Source organism: Acanthochromis polyacanthus, chromosome 4 (genome assembly GCF_021347895.1).
Source record: "Acanthochromis polyacanthus isolate Apoly-LR-REF ecotype Palm Island chromosome 4, KAUST_Apoly_ChrSc, whole genome shotgun sequence".
Classification (NCBI taxonomy): Eukaryota; Metazoa; Chordata; class Actinopteri; family Pomacentridae; genus Acanthochromis; species Acanthochromis polyacanthus.
The window spans coordinates 22,261,067-22,280,114 of NC_067116.1; the positions used below are offsets into that span (position 1 = coordinate 22,261,067).

Here is a 19,048-nt window from a genome sequence, read left to right on the forward strand (position 1 = left end):
AGATTGCCTGCAGAACATTTTTACAAGAAGAACATTCAAGTCTGAAAAGAAATTAGGTTTTTGTTTCATTGCAGGTTGGTTTGATTGATTTTGTTCTTATTGTAAAAGTATCTGACCTTTATCATGATATAAGCATCCGTTGAAGATAGGTTTACCCTCACATCACAGTTTTGGAATTTCCCTTAAAAACTCAATTTTAGCCCAGTTCCAACTTCTGGCAACTTCTTGTCCAAAGTCTCATATGAGCACTAACTATGATCTTTTAATCTAATCTGAAGTAATAGTGGAACAGAGAAAATGTTCTCCCTAGTATTAGCATCTTTTAGAAAAAACTTTACAAGCTATACAAAAGTATTCTTGCTCAATAGATCTACAACTCAAAGAGAGAAAAACAACCATGTTTTCAACACACATTGGTTCCTCTGTCCCCTAATCACACTCTGGCTATTTTGAGCTGCATATATGCAGTAGAGGAAAGCAGGATTTTAAGTCTTTGTGACCATGCTTTTAAAAACTGGGCAAAACTTGGTTAATGTTGCTGACATTTCTCATCATGTGTTTATCACAGTGAAAATGATAATGTGTTTCTGTGGGAGAAAACACAGAATTTAGCCAGAGCCGTCCAAGTTTACAAGGCCTTTTCCTGTTGTTGAGGAGCTGTGAGATATTTTGGTGAGCCAACTTCCCATTAAGTTCCCATTCAAGGACAGTTTTCTTGGCTTCGCTCCGTTTCTTGAGTTCAAAAGGGAAAATGTGACAGAAATCCCTCAAATTAGCACAGACGTTGCACTGTAAAAATGCATGCAATATTTTCTTGACTGCGGCCTTTTATACCAGCTTTTCTCCCTCTTCATGAAAAACGGCGCTGTAAATTAACATGCAGATGGTTGCATTTGACCATCTTCTCAGCACACAATATTCTGGCATAGTAAAGATTTTTCTGTTGTATCGGATTCTAATATTAATACATGGTCACATAATCTCCTGCACTAAGTTTGACAAACTCTTTAACATCAAGTTTGAGGCTTGGGCTCAATCACACCAACATTTGTAAGAGTAAAAATGTTAAATTCCAGGAGATACTCCTATAGCGTATAAGTGGTGGATTTGGTTGTGGAGACAAAGTCCAATTTTGTGGTGCTTTGGCAGAACTGAACTTTAGATGTATGAGTTTATTTGCCATTGGGAAACATTGTACCCCTTATTGGGCAACATTGAAAAACTGTTATACATGGAGAAGATAAAGTAGGAAAAAAACTTGCATAAGCTGTGATGCATGACCCACTGGTAGTTACTATGTCAGCCAGCTGCCACCACAAATTACAAGCATATATTCACTCAATAACACAATTTCTTGCAGGGCTGCTTTTATATCACTAACCCAAGGCGAAACTTTCATATAGTATGAATACAAACAAATGACTCATTAGGATCTGCAACGTTTACCTCGCTGCTTCGTCACACTTAACGAAGCACACCCAGCGCATGAGTCACACAAACACACACACAGATGACAGAGACTCAATATATACAGACAGAGTGTAAACACCTTCTTCATAAGGATCAGTGACAGAGAAAACAAGAGGCAGAAGTCAGCATGTTTTCATCTCCAGTAGTCAGTCTGTGTGGAGGAGGGCTTCCCGTCACACACACACACACACACACACACACACACACACACACACACACACACACACACACACACACACACACACACACACACACACACACACACACACACACACACACACACACAGGCTGATAAGTCACATGCTACACAGGAAACACTTCTCTGCTCTCTCCAGGCACAATATGTATCAGAGTGTCACAGTTCCGCTCCTCTGTCCTGTCTCTGTCTGTCTGGTTGTTTCCCATCCTCTCCTCTGTCCTGTCTCTGTCTGTCTGGTTGTTTCCCATCCTCTCCTCTGTCCTGTCTCTGGTTGTCTCCCATCCGCTCCTCTGCCCTGTCTCTCCCTCTACAGCTCAGTGCCTGAGTGGAGTCAAGCTTCTCAGCTGACTCCACTCAGGTAATCAACTACCTGCACGGCTCCCGGACAGCTGACAACCATTCCACTAATCACCTACCTCTGCAATAAAGACCGGCTCAACCTTCCACTCCCTGCCAGAGTATTGAACCTGAAATCATGCAGTTCGGTTTGCTCTCTAGCCCTTCGACATTTTCTGTTTGAGTTTCTGCCTTATTTTAACTTTGCTTTCTCCTGCCTTCACGCAGCCAGCTGTCCGGGAACCCTCACTCCTGCCTGGAACCCTCACCCCTGCCTGGAACCCCTACTCCTGCCTGGATTCTCCACTCCTGCCTGGATTCCCCACTCCTGCCTGGATTCCCCACTCCTGCCTGCATTCCCCACTCCTGCCTGGACCCCCACTCCTGCCTGGACCCCCCACTCCTGCCTGGACCCCCCACTCCTGCCCGGAACCCCCTCTCCTACACCCTGTCTTTCTCCATCCGCCAGCATTCATTTCCTCCAATAAATCATTCTCCATCCCCTCCAGTCTTGGATGAGTGGTTCTCTGCTCGGGTCCACCAACTCTGATTCGTGACAGAATACTCTGGCCAAAGACATGGACCCGGAGAACTCACCGCCAAGACCGCACCCGCCCACGCCATTCGACATCAGGCAACTTCACCAAACCTTCCGTCTGATCTCAACTAATTACCAGAAGCTGTGCTCCCAACTCGCCATCTTAGCTAGTCAAATCTCCCAGGAAGCCCCCGACCCGACCCGGATTCTTCAATACAGCCAAGCCCTACAGGATGTTGCCGCCGCAAAAGCACAATTAAACCAATTTGTCACCCTGCTCAACCAAGTTTGCGCGTCCCCAGCCCAGCCCGAACCATTTTCCCTTCCACCTGTGCCACCAGCCCCGGACCCTGCCGACACCCAGCCCCAAACCCAAGACACGCCCATAGACTTCTTCTCCTCCTGCGATGAGCACAGCATTTTCTTCAACGTGATATATGAGTTGTGGGAAAAGTGGAGGGAAGACCCCCAAGACGCAAGCATAACCCTGGGCCGCAAGCTAGCAGGCCAGCGACCCGGATTAGTTAGCTACTTACCTGCTTACCTCCGTGACTTCGTGAGTGCTCCTCTGAGTGACCCGCCTGCTGGCTCCCCTGGCAGCCAGCCGGGCCCTGTCTCCCTGCCGCCCATAGAACCACCTGCCAAGCGGCCTGGCCGTCGAAGACGCAAGGCCAGGAGGCACCATGGCCCCCCGGCTTCCGCTCCAGTCCCCGCGGAGGTCGACGACGCTCCGCCTCCAGTCCCCGCGGAGGTCGACGACGCTCCGCCTCCAGTCCCCGCGGAGGTCGACGACGCTCCGCCTCCAGTCCCCGCGGAGGTCGACGACGCTCCGCCTCCAGTCCCCGCGGTGGTCGACGACGCTCCGCCTCCAGTCCCCGCGGTGGTCGACGACGCTCCGCCTCCAGTCCCCGCGGTGGTCGACGACGCTCCGCCTCCAGTCCCCGCGGTGGTCGACGACGCTCCGCCTCCAGTCCCCGCGGTGGTCGACGACGCTCCGCCTCCAGTCCCCGCGGTGGTCGACGACGCTCCGCCTCCAGTCCCCGCGGTGGTCGACGACGCTCCGCCTCCAGTCCCCGCGGAGGTCGACGACGCCCCGCCTCCAGTCCCCGCGGAGGTCGACGACGCCCCGCCTCCAGTCCCCGCGGAGGTCGACGACGCCCCGCCTCCAGTCCCCGCGGAGGTCGACGACGCCCCGCCTCCAGTCCCCGCGGAGGTCGACGACGCCCCGCCTCCAGTCCCCGCGGAGGTCGACGACGCCCCGCCTTCAGTCCCCGCGGAGGTCGACGACGCCCCGCCTTCAGTCCCCGCGACCTCAGCGGCCTTAGAAGGCCATAAAGCCTTCCCTGAGCCCCTTAGGAGGCTCTGCGCCTTCCCTCCTGCGCCGCCCCCGGAGGGGCCCCTGGATCCTGCGCCGCCCCCGGAGGGGCCCCTGGATCCTGCGCCGCCCCCGGAGGGGCCCCTGGATCCTGCGCCGCCCCCGGAGGGGCCCCTGGATCCTGCGCCGCCCCCGGAGGGGCCCCTGGATCCTGCGCCGCCCCCGGAGGGGCCCCTGGATCCTGCGCCGCCCCCGGAGGGGCCCCTGGATCCTGCGCCGCCCCCGGAGGGGCCCCTGGATCCTGCGCCGCCCCCGGAGGGGCCCCTGGATCCTGCGCCGCCTCCGCTCCCTGAGGAGGCCGTCGACGCCCCGCCTCCGCTCCCTGAGGAGGCCGTCGACGCCCCGCCTCCGCTCCCTGAGGAGGCCGTCGACGCCCCGCCTCCGCTCCCTGAGGAGGCCGTCGACGCCCCGCCTCCGCTCCCTGAGAAGGCCGTCGACGCCCCGCCTCCGCTTCCTGGAGCCTCGGCGGTTTTGGAGGGGCCTGGGGTCTTCCCCAAGTCCAGGAAGAGGCCTTGCGCTTCCCATCCTGCTCCGCCCCCGGAGGACCCACCGGACCCGGCTCCGCCCCCGGAGGACCCACCGGACCCGGCTCCGCCCCGGAGGACCCACCGGACCCGGCTCCGCCCCCGGAGGACCCACCGGACCCGGCTCCGCCCCCGGAGGACCCACCGGACCCGGCTCCGCCCCCGGAGGACCCACCGGACCCGGCTCCGCCCCCGGAGGACCCACCGGACCCGGCTCCGCCCCGGAGGACCCACCGGACCCGGCTCCGCCCCCGGAGGACCCACCGGACCCGGCTCCGCCCCCAGTCCAGCCTCCAGCCCGGCCCCTCTGCCCTGTCCGGCCCCCGGGCCGTCCCCCTGGGCGGTCCCGCCTGTCTGTCCGGCCCCCGGGCCGTCCGCCGGAGCGGCCCCTCTGCCCTGTCCGGCCTCGGAGCCGTCCGCCGGAGCGGCCCCTCTGCCCTGTCCGGCCCCCGGGCCGTCCCCCTGGGCGGTCCCGCCTGTCTGTCCGGCCCCCGGGCCGTCCGCCGGAGCGGCCCCTCTGCCCTGTCCGGCCTCGGAGCCGTCCGCCGGAGCGGCCCCTCTGCCCTGTCCGGCCTCGGAGCCGTCCGCCGGAGCGGCCCCTCTGCCCTGTCCGGCCTCGGAGCCGTCCGCCGGAGCGGCCCCTCTGCCCTGTCCGGCCCCCGGGCCGTCCCCCTGGGCGGTCCCGCCTGTCTGTCCGGCCCCCGGGCCGTCCGCCGGAGCGGCCCCTCTGCCCTGTCCGGCCTCGGAGCCGTCCGCCGGAGCGGCCCCTCTGCCCTGTCCGGCCTCGGAGCCGTCCGCCGGAGCGGCCCCTCTGCCCTGTCCGGCCTCGGAGCCGTCCGCCGGAGCGGCCCTCTGCCCTGTCCGGCCCCCGGGCCGTCCCCCTGAACGATCCACCCTGTCTGTCAAGTCCTGGCCCGTCCAGCCGCCAGGCCACCCTCTGAAGCGGGCCCTCCGCCCGGTCCGGTCTCGGCCTGTCCCGCCTTCGGGCCGTCCCCCGAAACGGACCCTCCGGCTTGCCCAGCCTCGACCGGGCCGCCCACCGGAACGGACTCTCTGCCCTGCTCATCCACGTCCAGTCCGACCCCCAGGCCGCCCACCGGAACGGACTCTCTGCCCTGCTCATCCACGTCCAGTCCGACCCCCAGGCCGCCCACCGGAACGGACTCCCTGCCCTGCTCATCCACGTCCAGTCCGACCCCCAGGCCGCCCACCGGAACGGACTCTCTGCCCTGCTCATCCACGTCCAGTCCGACCCCCAGGCCGCCCACCGGAACGGACTCTCCGTCCTGCCCATCCCTGGCCAGTCCGGCCCACGGTCCGTCCGCCGGAACGGATCCTCCGCCCACCGGAACGGACCCTCCGGCCCACTCATCCCCAGTTAGTCCGACCTACGGTCCGCCCTCCGGAGCGGACCCTCCGCCCTGTCCATCCCCGGACAGTTCTGCCTTCGGGCCGACCTCCGGAGCTACTGTCTGGCCAGCCTAGTCCCCGTCCTGCCCAGTTCTCAGTTCAGTCCGATCCAGTCCCCGTCCTGCTCAGTTCTCAGTTCAGTCCGATCCAGTCCCCGTCCTGCCCTGCTCTCAGTTCAGTTCAGTCCTGTCCAGTCCTGCTCTCAGTTCAGTCCTGTCCAGCCCAGTCCTGCCCAGCTCTCAGTTCAGTCCTGTCCAGTCCAGTCCAGTCCTGCTCTCAGTTCAGTTCTGTCCCGTCCTGCCCTCAGTTCAGTTCTGTCCCGTCCTGCCCTCAGTTCAGTTCTGTCCCGTCCTGCCCTCAGTTCAGTTCTGTCCCGTCCTGCCCTCAGTTCAGTTCTGTCCCGTCCTGCCCTCAGTTCAGTTCTGTCCCGTCCTGCCCTCAGTTCAGTGCTGTCCAGTCCTGTCCCTAGCTCCGCCCAGTCCAGCCCGGCCCAGTCCTGTCCCTAGCTCCGCCCAGTCCAGCCCGGCCCAGTCCTGTCCCTAGCTCCGCTCAGTCCAGCCCAGTCCTTTCCTTCAGTCCAGCCCAGTCCTTTCCTTCAGTCCAGCCCAGTCCTTTCCTTCAGTCCAGCCCAGTCCTTTCCTTCAGTCCAGCCCAGTCCTTTCCTTCAGTCCAGCCCAGTCCTTTCCTTCAGTCCAGCCCAGTCCTTTCCTTCAGTCCAGCCCAGTCCTTTCCTTCAGTCCAGCCCAGTCCTTTCCTTCACTCCAGCCCTGTCCTTTCCTTCACTCCAGCCCTGTCCTTTCCTTCACTCCAGCCCTGTCCTTTCCTTCACTCCAGCCCTGTCCTTTCCTTCACTCCAGCCCTGTCCTTTCCTTCACTCCAGTCCTGTCCTTTCCTTCACTCCAGTCCTGTCCTTTCCTTCGCTCCAGTCCAGTCTAGTCCTGTCCTTTTGGTTCCTTCCGCTCTGTCTGGTCCCTGTGTTTGTCTGTGTGTCTGTCTGCTCCCTGGTTGCCCCAGTGGGCCCCTCGTTGGTTCGGTCCATGGGGCGCCGGGAGGCGCCCGTTGAGGGGGGGTACTGTCACAGTTCCGCTCCTCTGTCCTGTCTCTGTCTGTCTGGTTGTTTCCCATCCTCTCCTCTGTCCTGTCTCTGTCTGTCTGGTTGTTTCCCATCCTCTCCTCTGTCCTGTCTCTGGTTGTCTCCCATCCGCTCCTCTGCCCTGTCTCTCCCTCTACAGCTCAGTGCCTGAGTGGAGTCAAGCTTCTCAGCTGACTCCACTCAGGTAATCAACTACCTGCACGGCTCCCGGACAGCTGACAACCATTCCACTAATCACCTACCTCTGCAATAAAGACCGGCTCAACCTTCCACTCCCTGCCAGAGTATTGAACCTGAAATCATGCAGTTCGGTTTGCTCTCTAGCCCTTCGACATTTTCTGTTTGAGTTTCTGCCTTATTTTAACTTTGCTTTCTCCTGCCTTCACGCAGCCAGCTGTCCGGGAACCCTCACTCCTGCCTGGAACCCTCACCCCTGCCTGGAACCCCTACTCCTGCCTGGATTCTCCACTCCTGCCTGGATTCCCCACTCCTGCCTGGATTCCCCACTCCTGCCTGCATTCCCCACTCCTGCCTGGACCCCCACTCCTGCCTGGACCCCCCACTCCTGCCTGGACCCCCCACTCCTGCCCGGAACCCCCTCTCCTACACCCTGTCTTTCTCCATCCGCCAGCATTCATTTCCTCCAATAAATCATTCTCCATCCCCTCCAGTCTTGGATGAGTGGTTCTCTGCTCGGGTCCACCAACTCTGATTCGTGACACAGAGCGTGTTTGTGTGTTTTGGAGTGAGCGTCTGCAGCTGACCTCATCTCCACTTGCGTGAAACATGGTCTGCTTGTTGGTTGAACTTTCAGTGCTTAGTTCAAAAGGTCACACAGGAAAATCAGTGTGTTTAAAATCAGCAGAGCCAACTCACTGAAACACCAACACATGATGGCACATTTCACAGAAAATGCCCATTCAGCAGGCACTTTGCAGACAGTGTCATGTTAGCACGGAGAAGCTGAGCAGATGCTAGCAGATTCAGTACATATTACTTTGTTTATACTGGCAGAAAAAAAAACTTTTTGGCACAGCCATAAATGGTCGGATTTTTGCCTTGAATTCATTATTTAATTAATTCAACTCTAAATTGAGAGATCATGGGACAGAAGCGAAGAAGAAAAAAAACAAAAAAATGCTGACATGACACATTTTCCTTGCTGGCATTAATGAATTGCACCACTGCCAGGATGAATTCCAGCGATCAGTGGATAAATATAGCATTTTGGAACAGAAGCTCAACAGACAAACAGATACTGCACAGTTATTCTTACTTGTCTGTGTCCGACTTGGCTGTGACCTCTCACCGAGTGACTGGACATCCCAGAGTCCACTCTATAAGGCCATAAACAAACCCTCTGCCCCCTCACCTCCACTCACAAATAGGTTTCGCAGAAAACAAGGTTCCGGTGTTGTGAAACGGAGGCTGTCGATCATGCCAAACATGAGTTGATCTGTTTACAGCTTTTATTCCAGCAGTCATCTCACAGCTCAGCTCTCTTTTCTGTTTAGAGATTGGAGATTCACGTCACATTCATGCCTCTGCATGTTTATCAATTACTAGTATGTTGGGTATTTGGGGCACTGCTGTCATTGCCTTTGACCAAACACAGACCTCAAACGGTCTCTGAGAAACTGCACTGTGGCTGCCTTCCAGCTGCAGTAAAACACAGTTTGGCTTTCATTTTTATGGTGAAAAATAGAAAGAGCTGTCTCAGTTAGTGTGTTTTTCCAATCTTGACTTAACAGAAACAATGGAAAAAAAAATCCACACTCAGTAAACTGATCCAGAAGCTCCAGATAGTGGTAAAATTTTTCAGCAGTGGCTGGGCAGAAAAACCCCAGAAACACGTGTTATTCTTGTAAATTACGGTATAACAAAACTGTCTTCTGCAAAAATAAAAGTTTGCAATGGCAGTTCAGTAAACAAAAAAATCCTCTCATTGGAGTTGTAAATATAACGAGATGGAAGTAAATACATTTACATGACGGTCATATTTAGTGTTAAAGAAAAGTTGGACCCTCAGCAGACCTACTGCCACATGCAGAATATTTATTGTTTCACAGAATTTGCTGAGCTGATTTTTAGAGCAAATATCAACATTTCGAGCATTGGCTTGAACACAAATCACTGAAACATTTACACAGACAGAGTGTGCACATATAGTAAGCCACCAGATCCAGGCCTGTTCTACAGAGCTGTGGACTTCAGATTGGAAGAATATTTTTCTCGCCAACATTTAATGAAACAATTCTACTGGAATTTTAACTGGTCGTCTCCAGCTGTGGGTCCCTACACTCACTAATGAGCATATTTAGCAACCAATAAACACACATGCAAAGCTCCTTTGAGAAATTCATACATCGCGGTCAAACGAGCCACAAGGTGTCATTATAAACTCTGTAAGTAGGTCGACAGTCAGTGACGCAGCTGAACACACAGCCCTCGGAAACTTTTTTTTCTTTGTTTTCCTATGTATGTTCAGTCTCATCAAGCCATTTAAACACAGCTTGCGGTCTGCCGTTTAAAGGGCCATGTGATGTCACCCCAGATAAGACACTGTGGCATGTTTGGGGAAATTCTCGCTCTGTCCTGATTGGCTCGTTTTCTTATGACAACAGCACAGCCAATGAGAGCAAGCAGTGGGCGGGGCCTGATGTTCCCAGCTGTCTGCATCCTCTCTGTCACACACACACACACCCACACACACACTCGCACACATAGGTTTGAGTTTCACTTCCCCTTTGTTGTTGAGGCTGATGCTGAAAGCAAGTTTGGCCAGTGCGTCGTAATTATCTGCAGCTCCGTGTTTGGTTTGGACTTGTTAATCTCGTGAAGGCACGGGACAATTTATTGACGGTGTCAGATGTTTACAGTTACCAGAGTGACAGAATACTGAGGAGCTTAATATCTATTGATTTATTGTACGACAGCAATGAGACAAACAGAGCCTTTAAGAAGATGAAACAATGCAAAAGAACAATGTTTTTGCTAATTTGCACTGAATATTAATTGCAAGATTTTACAGTTCCGCAATCCAAATGCACAATATGAACATATGCAAATACTTAAATTTGGGTATTTGTATAGGGCCAGACTGACTGCAAATAAAATCTGTTCCAATTAGACTTTAAACAGATAATGTGGAGAGAATACACAGTGAGAGTATCAGTGGTTTTAGGCCCTCAAATTGAAACATCTATTTATTGAGTTTCAGCCACTTGAAGCTCTGCACCGACCTCTTGATCACAAATATTACAGGCAGCCTTCAATGAGGAGGCCAAAGGTCAGAGGTGTTTGTGTTGCTGACTGGCAATTAAATTCTGATTTATTGTTTCCAGGTTTTAAAAGGCAGAGACTTTTTGGTGGTTTCTGCACACTCAACACAAACTTTTCACACACTTTCAGTTTTCTTTTAACTCAGCTACAAACAGCATTTTAGATTTACATTCTGTCTTCTGATGGAGCTGCTCATTCTTCCAGCTATTCGAATTTAAATTCACAATTCTCACCATGCACCAATAAGAAGACAAACAGCAGTGAAAGTTTGTGTGCGCACGGGCCAAATTCAGCTCAAACTCACACATACATGAACACAGATACACCAGCAGCAGCAGCAGTCCAAACAAGCAAAAACATGCAGCAAGACCGCCTACACAAAAGACACACACACACTTCTGCACGCATACACTGACACACAGTTAGACACGCACATCCTCCATGTGTTTTTACATTTAAATGTCCGGAGCCTCAACACAGCTGGTGCTGCGCAGAGGAAGCCTGTGTGCATGTGTGTGTGTGTGTGTGTGTGTGTGTGTGTGTGGCTGTGTGGGCTATGTGCCAAATGTTCACATAGCAGTTGTTGCCTATTCTGTTTCTGTGGCTGCACGTGTTGCTGAATTGTTTTACTTATTTTGTGCGTGCACTGCATCTCTGTATTATTATTTTTTTGTACATGTCAATATGGAGCTGATCTAGTCAAATCACTTGTGCTATGAACGGATTTATGTGTACACTGTTGTTTGCATCTGCTTTGCTTATGTTTTAGCATTTATTTGTGGACATAATATGTCTGAGGACTTAAAAAAGTGTCATAGAAGAGGAGAACAAATCACATCACACTAATCACAGTTTAAATTCGGGTCTATGCAAGACATTTTTTAACAAAAAAGCACTCACAGAGCTCAGTACTCCGCCAAGGCTGCTCAGTCGTATCATTTCCGATGGATAAGTCCCAAAAAGTCCGCAGCGGTGGATTTGGAGTAGGATCGCAATCAGGTGATCATAGCGTTCATTTGTTGTCATAGTTACAGTGATGTCATGCCACTATCTCACTATGATACCAAAATCCTTAACAAATCCGTGGATCCAGACTATAAGCCGCATCACTGCCAAAATCGAATCACTTGATCCTTGTGCCATTTCTGACCTTCCCTGAAAATTTCATCCAAAATCAAGTTTGTCCATTTTTGAATAATGTTGCACTCAGACAAACAAACATGCACCGTTCATCAGATGACTCCACCACTTTCCTTGGTGGAGTCATTACATGTCATATGATGCAATTTGATGCAATGCAGTGCAATTTGATGTGATAAGCCTTTACTAATCCCAAAGTGAAGATATTTGCATTTCATTTGTTTTTTTTCATAAAAAGAAGATTGGAGAGAATTTCTGAAAGTTTCAAGAAAGACAAAATTACAAAAAAAAAAAAACGGATGTGAAGACAATTATTCAATGACTTTCACGCTCTCTCTCACACTCTCTCTGTGCTGCCGAGATTATTTTTCAGTTTCAAATCCTTCGTTACACTCTGCATGATAAGCAGCACGGTAAGCTGCATGCCAGCCGAGGTGTCAGTCAGTTAGGTCTGCAAAAGTTAGACAGCTGATTGGAAAACAGTCTGAGTATGAGGTACGACTGAAGTAGAGTACATATTTATATCATCCCTCTGTTGATCTAATGAATTCTGACATCTTGTTCCTGGATAGTTTGACTAATCATAGGTTTTCTTCATCATAATATAATGCATTACCTGTTATTACATGTTCATCCTTTTACATGCAGTGTTATGCTGCTGTGCAGAACATGCAGCAGTTTTTGTTTACAGAAGAAGTTGACAGCTAATCCACCTGGCACAGTGTGTTCTCACTGCAGGTCACGAAGTTTGTCTGTTTGCCTTTTCTCCTCCATCCATCTAGGGGCCAGTCTGGCTTTCTCTTCAGTCGCTAGTTTAGCCGATTTCAGATTAGATATGACACAATAGGCCCTCTGTGTCTAAGGCACTCTCACGGTTTACTGGTTTCAGGTACAGGCAGTCCTCACCGTACCTGAGCAGCACGTACAGATGCAGGAAACAAGACAACAAACACATGTAGTAAGTGATGAATAAAATAGTTTCCTTCCCCATCATACCTTGTTCCTCTGTTAAAGGGTTTTACAAATTGTAAAGTCTTTACAAAGTAATATAGTTGTTAGCTCAGTTGTCATATCCCATCTCTTTGCATCCATAGTTTCTGACTCTTTTGTTCATCCTCTACTTATTTCTTTTTACTTTGCATGTCTCTTCTCTTGCAAGACTTTTCAGCTCTTTTCAACTTTGACTCAAGCACAGTCACCGTCTCTTTCCCTCTGTTCTTGTCATCAGTTTTCTTTATCTTTCGGTCTCTCTGCCTCCCCTTTTCCTCATTTTTAATTTTTTTCATTTTTGTGACTCCCTCTCGCTCTCTTTCTTCGTCTTCTCTTTTTTCCACCTTCATCTGTCATAGTGTTGCGTGACCTGAAACTTCTTACATAATCCTTAGCAGTTGTTTTGCAAAAACTGGTGCGTGCATTGCATGTGTTTCTCTGCATCTGTTGGACAAGAAAATGAGCAAGTTGCAATCACAGTGTAATGCCGAACAGACATAATGCTGAAGATCAGTATGCAGTAAGTTGACAGCTGCTTTAGGATGATTGCTGTTTGTAAATGACGACAAACAAATGCATATAAATAAATAGGACTTTTTTGGAATTTGATGTTTGGAGATGCATTTTCAAAAGAAAAAAAAGCAGTAAAAAGAGGTGCTTTTCTAAACGCCATGGTATGATCCTCACATAAACATACAACATAAATCACATTTCACTTTAATCTTTTCAAGTAGTTGTTTCTGTGGTGCCTACTCCAGGACAAAAACATTTTTTTCTTGCCAAAAATGATTAATCAGCGTCATAATAATCCTTAGAACACTTACGTCACATTCTGCTGGTCATTTTCCCAGTGTTGTGTGTTTATGTGACCTGGACCAGGGATTAAATCAGCTGAGTGACCTCCTGACTCTCCAGCTGGGCTTTTGGCTGCAGGAGCAGCGAGGAGGAGGAGGAGACGAAGAGGTTTCCCATGGGGTTCTGGTGGGCGGCTGTCAGGGGGTACATCAGGGGTTGAATCTGTTTTCCCAGTTCTGTTTCCCTAAAAGATTCCCTACTGAGTTTGTTCTTTCCAGAGGGAAAGATCCAGACTGTTAATCACACAGGCCTGCTGTGACAGTCACAAATATTTAGAGGGCTTAACTACAAGAGCAGTCCATCCACATGTGTAGTTTCTGTGCATTTTCTTAGTTTTTATTTTGTTTCTGTCTGGAAATAGAGTGAAAACACAGCCCACAATCTATCTCTGCAGTCACTTGATGCAACATGACAGTAACGGCACGTGTTTGGCTGAAATTAAAGGGGAACTCCCGTGCTGTGCTTTAACTCGACTTTATTTTTGCTGGTGATATGAAGCTAGTGCCATACTTTCGATTTCAGCCTGACAAGACACACAGGTTTGCTAGTGTTTTGGTAAATAATAGTCATTACACAAGGTTAAATCCAAAATGGAAAAAAAGCTCCTAATAGTGTTCACCAGCTCTTTGTCAGCAGTAACATTAGTTCACTGCAACATCACAGAAGAAAAAACATTTTATGTAAAGGCAATCACTGAGAAAAGGTTCTTTTTAAGAGAAAATATTTCAGATTGAGCTACATGAACAACACCTTCTGAAACAGAACAGCATAAAAGCCTCTTCAGGAAAAAAAATCATTACCTGTTCAGTTAGGTAAGAAAAACAAATTGATCCTCTCTAAATGCAACCCAGAATGTTTCCTTTCAAGCACATACACAAAAAAGAGCTCGCTCATGGATCAGACTATGTGACGGACCGGTTTGGGGCATCAGCAACAAATCTTGGTGTTAGAGTTGGTCGTTTTATCTCCCTGTGGTTTGAGAAATGGAAAGACAAATGACACAACACATCATTAAACAAACTTGCTGGTAGATGTAACAGGGAAATAAGCACCTGCAGTCATTTATAAAATTTTAGTCGGGACACTTGTGTCAAGGTTTTTTTTACCATTTAGCTAACATTCAAAGTTTACATACAAGTAAATGCAAATATGCAAGGAGGCTGGGAAATTGGAGAGACTTAAATGTCTGAATGGAGACATTTTTACTCTTGTCTGAACTATAAGCAAGCTGTATTTCTGCAAATCAGAAAATCTAGCAAGCTATGATTGTTTTGAGTGCGCTGTGTGGGTTGTAATAACTGTGAAACTGCAGCCTCCTCAAAAACAATTTTTTGTTTTGAATTATATCTGATCCAATTGTTACTCTGAACTATACAGACAATTGAATATTAATTTATGCCATTTTCCAAGTACCAAACATTGCTTCAGCTTCTCATCATAAGGCCTGTTTTACTTCATTGTGAATTGTCTATCTTTGGAGCTTTGACTGTTTGTAGGGCAAAGCAAGACTTCTGACAATGTTGCCACTTCCTTTATGACACTGCATCATTAGCTTAGGCTATATAAAAGAAGTAAATATACACACTGATAGACTGTCATTTTGAAGCCCTGAGTTTGTCATTTTGGCTGCCAGGACTTTTTGATGCCAGGGTGGAGCTGGGGAGAAGTGAGGGGTCAAGTCAACTGAGAACTTGAATACACTACGCACACCTATACCTGCAAATAACCACATGTGGTTCCAGGCTACACAGGGCAAACTTACTTCAAATAAAGTTAGCTGCAATAATTGAAGCAAAGCCATATAGGCCAGGGACGGTTAGCTTTGTGACTCAGCATAGCAGGCTAAGTTATCACTGAACACTAACGCTAGCTAGCTAGTTTGGTTAGCAGGGTAAATCTATAATTCTGAACGAAATGATACAATTAACTTTCATGAACTGAAAACACTGTGAAAGGCTCAATATTCTGAAAGCACAGACAAGAAACAAAAACAAATGAATTGCATTTTAAATGCACACAGAGCCATGAATGTCCATTGCTATGTCTGTATCCCGACACTGGAGTAACAACTTGTCAATCATTTGGTGACCATGCCTGAAAGCATAAATTGCTTTGTCCTTTAATTTATTACCTCCGCCAAGAAGGTTATGTTGACACCTGACGTTTGTGTGTCTGTCTGTCTGTCTGTTAGCAAGATAACTCAAAAACGCCTGCTCAGATTCAGATGAAATTGTGAGGGGATGTAGACTATGGTAAGAGGAAGAGCTGATTTAATTTTGGTGGCAATCCGGAAAGGATCCTGGATTCTGGATCACTTTGAATTTTTTAGTATGTTATAGTTGTGGTCCAAAATATGACAAAAACATCATAGGTTAGTATGTCGTCCAACAAATTGGAACAAGGTGTCCAGATAGCTCAACTGGTTAAGAAGGTGATTCATAAACAGAGTTGTGTCAGAGATGCAGGTTCAATTCCAGCTCATGATCCTTTACTGCATGGGTTTCCTGTTTTCCTCTCTGTGAGAATGTCAATATCCTTGGCAGACGTCTGCGCTCTCTAATGGCCTTTCTAGTACTAAATGAGATTGGAATTTACAAAACAAACATCATGCTTTCTTGAACGAGATTTGGAGCTAGTGATTGAGACCATAAACTTATTAGGAAGGTGTTTACTCAAGTAGCAAATGAAGTGAGAAGTAGGATAATTTTCTCATAGACTTCAATATAATCAGACGTCTTTTTGCAACCAGTGAGATCTCCCCCTGCTGGCTCATAGAAAGAATGCTTGCTTACCGCACTTCTCTGTTGACTTCGCTTTTCAAGACCCGGAGGCTGCATCCATTAATTTTATACAGTGTATTCTTTCTTGTATTTTGGTCCGTTTTCAGACATTTTGTGGTCAATAATTAATCAAGAAAGCAATTAGAGGTAGAGCAATCAAAAAAATTACATTTTTCACAGCCCAAGTTGATTTACAACCAATTTGAAGAAGTTCTTACCTTTTCTGTTATAGCTGGACAAATGCTACAGTGTGAGGAAGGAGAAACATTTTCTCTCCTGTACTGGAGTTTCTGCTAATGCTGTGCAAAACTTTCCCTGGAGGACCAAGTAACTAGGCAGAGAAGTTCTTGTCTTAAAGGGTTCTTTGTCACGAGAAGAGTGTAGGAAAACAACAAACTGCTCTAACTGAGAACAAATTAAGTCAGCAAAGAAGAATGTGTTGTTGACTGTCTGACTGGCAGCTGATAGACTGCCCAACTGGTTTTGAAAGATGGAAACATCCAAAGATGAGAGAGAGAGAGAGAGAGAGAGAGAGAGACGTCAAAATCTAGACATGTCGTCCTCCCTCATCACCTCTCCACTTCTCCCTCATGACCCAGCGATCCACCTCGTGTTATTCTGAAAGATGACTCCCTGTTCGGCAACACCTGGGTTTTAAATGCAGGCACATTGCCAAGAGAAGGAGAAAAACAAACCCAACAGGTTTCAGCTTTCCTTTCAATGAAAACAAACGGGGAGAGCATTGAGTGGGAGGGAGGAAAAGAAGGTGAAGATGAGAGGCTGTTCAGCCTCAGATTCATCCCAGTGGGCTCACCACCTGAGAGAGGAGCCTGTTGTGTTACCCTTCGACATGGGACCAGCAGGACTTCTTCTGAAGTAGCAGTTTGCTGTAAGGCTTTGGGTGGGTGGGGTTGATGTTGGTGGGGGTACAGGGCTGGAAAGGGAAGGAAGGCAGTGGTCCAATGGGTTGTGGTCATGAGGGAGGAGGGAGGCTGTCCTCTATTTAACCCTGTCGATCAGTAGCAAACAGCTCACAATTCCACAAAGTCACATCCACTCTCCAGAAGTCTGAAGCCGCGTGAGTCGATGGAATCAGCACCTCAGTACGTGGCAGCAGCTGAATAACACGAAAATGAATGAACTGAAAATATATATTGTTGCGATAAAAGCCACAGCAAAAATAAGAAACAAGTTTCCTGGGGTGTGTAAAAATATTGTAGTGTTTTACTTGATATTCAATATATTATTAAATCTACTAACAAATTGGTGGTTGTCGTTGTTAGACTTGCCTTTCTGTTCTTCCATGTTGATTTTGAAGAGGTGGAGAATTACTTATAATTTTCTTCATGCTTTCTTTGCAGAATGTGAATCACATTTCCCCTTTTTCCTGTTTGTTTTTCTCTTTTCCTTGTTTTTGTCTGCATATGAAATACAGCTGGTGTTTTTTTTTTAGATCCAAGCAGAAATTGGAAACAGAATCAGACAAGATTCTTTTTTGTACACATAAATAAATAAAAGCTTCCTCATGCATCATTGCCTAGTCTGAAGTTGCTTCACTAGTTCTTCAACAACAACCCTGCTGGTCTCTGACACTGTATCCTCTCAGGGGGGATGAGCTGAACAAAAACACTACAATCTTTCTGTCGTAACATCACGGCCAGTTGTTGTTATTCTCTCATAACTGAGGCTCCATGTGGATATAGGAAAAAAAAGATTAAGAACAGCTGGAAAACTTAGTAGCAGCCTCATGGAGGGCTGTATTCTCAAACATAAACCAACAACACTGAGAGTCTGCAGCCATGCTTACAGATCTGTGAGGCTCTACAGTGCACCGACACTGTGCCGTGCATGCACATGTTGATGTTTAGCTGCTATGTTGTTCACCACTACTTTAGTCAAATATATATTTGGAAATGATAAAAATTAAAAAGCACAGCTGAGGCTGTAGGTATTGGCCCAACCAAAAACACAATGCACAATGGAAACACAATGATTTACTGGACAACTAGCACTAGCCGAAAAGAATTCTAAAAGTACACAAATAATTTAAATGGTGGGGGTGGGATACAAAAAGATATTATCTAAATTAGGCTGTTTTCCACTGCAGGACCTTGGACCATTGTTGGGCAGCAAGAACCTTTGTGCATGCAAGATCTGCGCCCACTGAACTTCTGTCAGGGCGGTGTTCCGGGGATAAAATAAAACATACTTCAGTGTATAGGCACTTATGCAAGTTCAAAAACTGCTGGACAGGACTGAACGCTGATCAGTTAAACTTACAGAAGAAAACCCTGAGTCTCTCTCAGTGCAAATGAAATCCATCAATCTGTTTTTCTATTTTGAAATCCTTATACCTTGAGCATCGATAAAGCAGACACACTGCCTATACCTGCTCGTAGGGATCGTAATATAAGATCAAAACTCATCTCTGCACTACTGAATTGAGCATCACCAAAGTATCAGAGATGAAAATGAAACTGACAAATATCCTGCCCACGTACAAACTGTAGGTGTAAGCACTGCTTTGTCCTGAGACTTAAAACAGACCTAAATTGTGTTTTGATTTACGTTAGTCAGACCAGCATAATAATAGCAAACCTTATCTTAGAGTTCAGAGTTGCAGTGATAACCTGTGCAAACATGCACCGACAGACGTGGGGAGACTTGCAGAGGTTCAAACTCAGTTTTGTAGCATTGTCATGTGTATGTTTTCTGTAAGGGCTGGAGTTCTCACATCTTACCAGTATAAGTCTACCAGCAGTCTCATCAGTTCAGGATACTTTGCAACACCCGAAGTGGTTCATCTCAAACCGCAGATACTGCAAGAACCTACTGACCACAGCTTTATCTTATCTATCAGCAGTCAACTTTTGGTTTCACTTTTCGCTTCCAAGAACAACTGCAACAAAAGGAGAAGAAGAATGTCTCTCAATGTTTGCAATATCTAAAAACAAAACAAAACAAAACCTTTAATAGCAGCAGGATTGAGAAAAATGTCTTACTTTTGTTGTCTTCAGGACAGCTGGCATAGGACTATTAGACGTGTTTTGAGTTTT

At 48.4% G+C, this 19,048-nt stretch overlaps 1 protein-coding gene across 1 annotated transcript; it reads right to left on the reverse strand.

Annotated features, from left to right (window-relative positions):
- Window positions 1–2,207: 2,207 nt before the first annotated feature.
- Window positions 2,208–7,341, reverse strand: LOC127533638 (collagen alpha-2(I) chain-like). The gene is made up of 2 exons (XM_051947211.1): window positions 2,382–7,341; window positions 2,208–2,306 (listed from the first exon to the last, which is right to left on the reverse strand). Exon 1 carries the CDS (start codon window positions 5,812–5,814, stop codon window positions 3,865–3,867), a length of 1,950 nt encoding a protein of 649 aa, XP_051803171.1. The 5' UTR covers window positions 5,815–7,341; the 3' UTR covers window positions 2,208–2,306; window positions 2,382–3,864.
- Between the last annotated feature and the right edge of the window lie 11,707 nt (window positions 7,342–19,048).

Coding starts and splice junctions, on each gene's coding strand:
- LOC127533638 (XM_051947211.1), bottom strand. CDS start 5,814: ATGAGTGGGCCGGAGGGTCCGTTCCGGTGGGCGGAGGATCCGTTCCGG.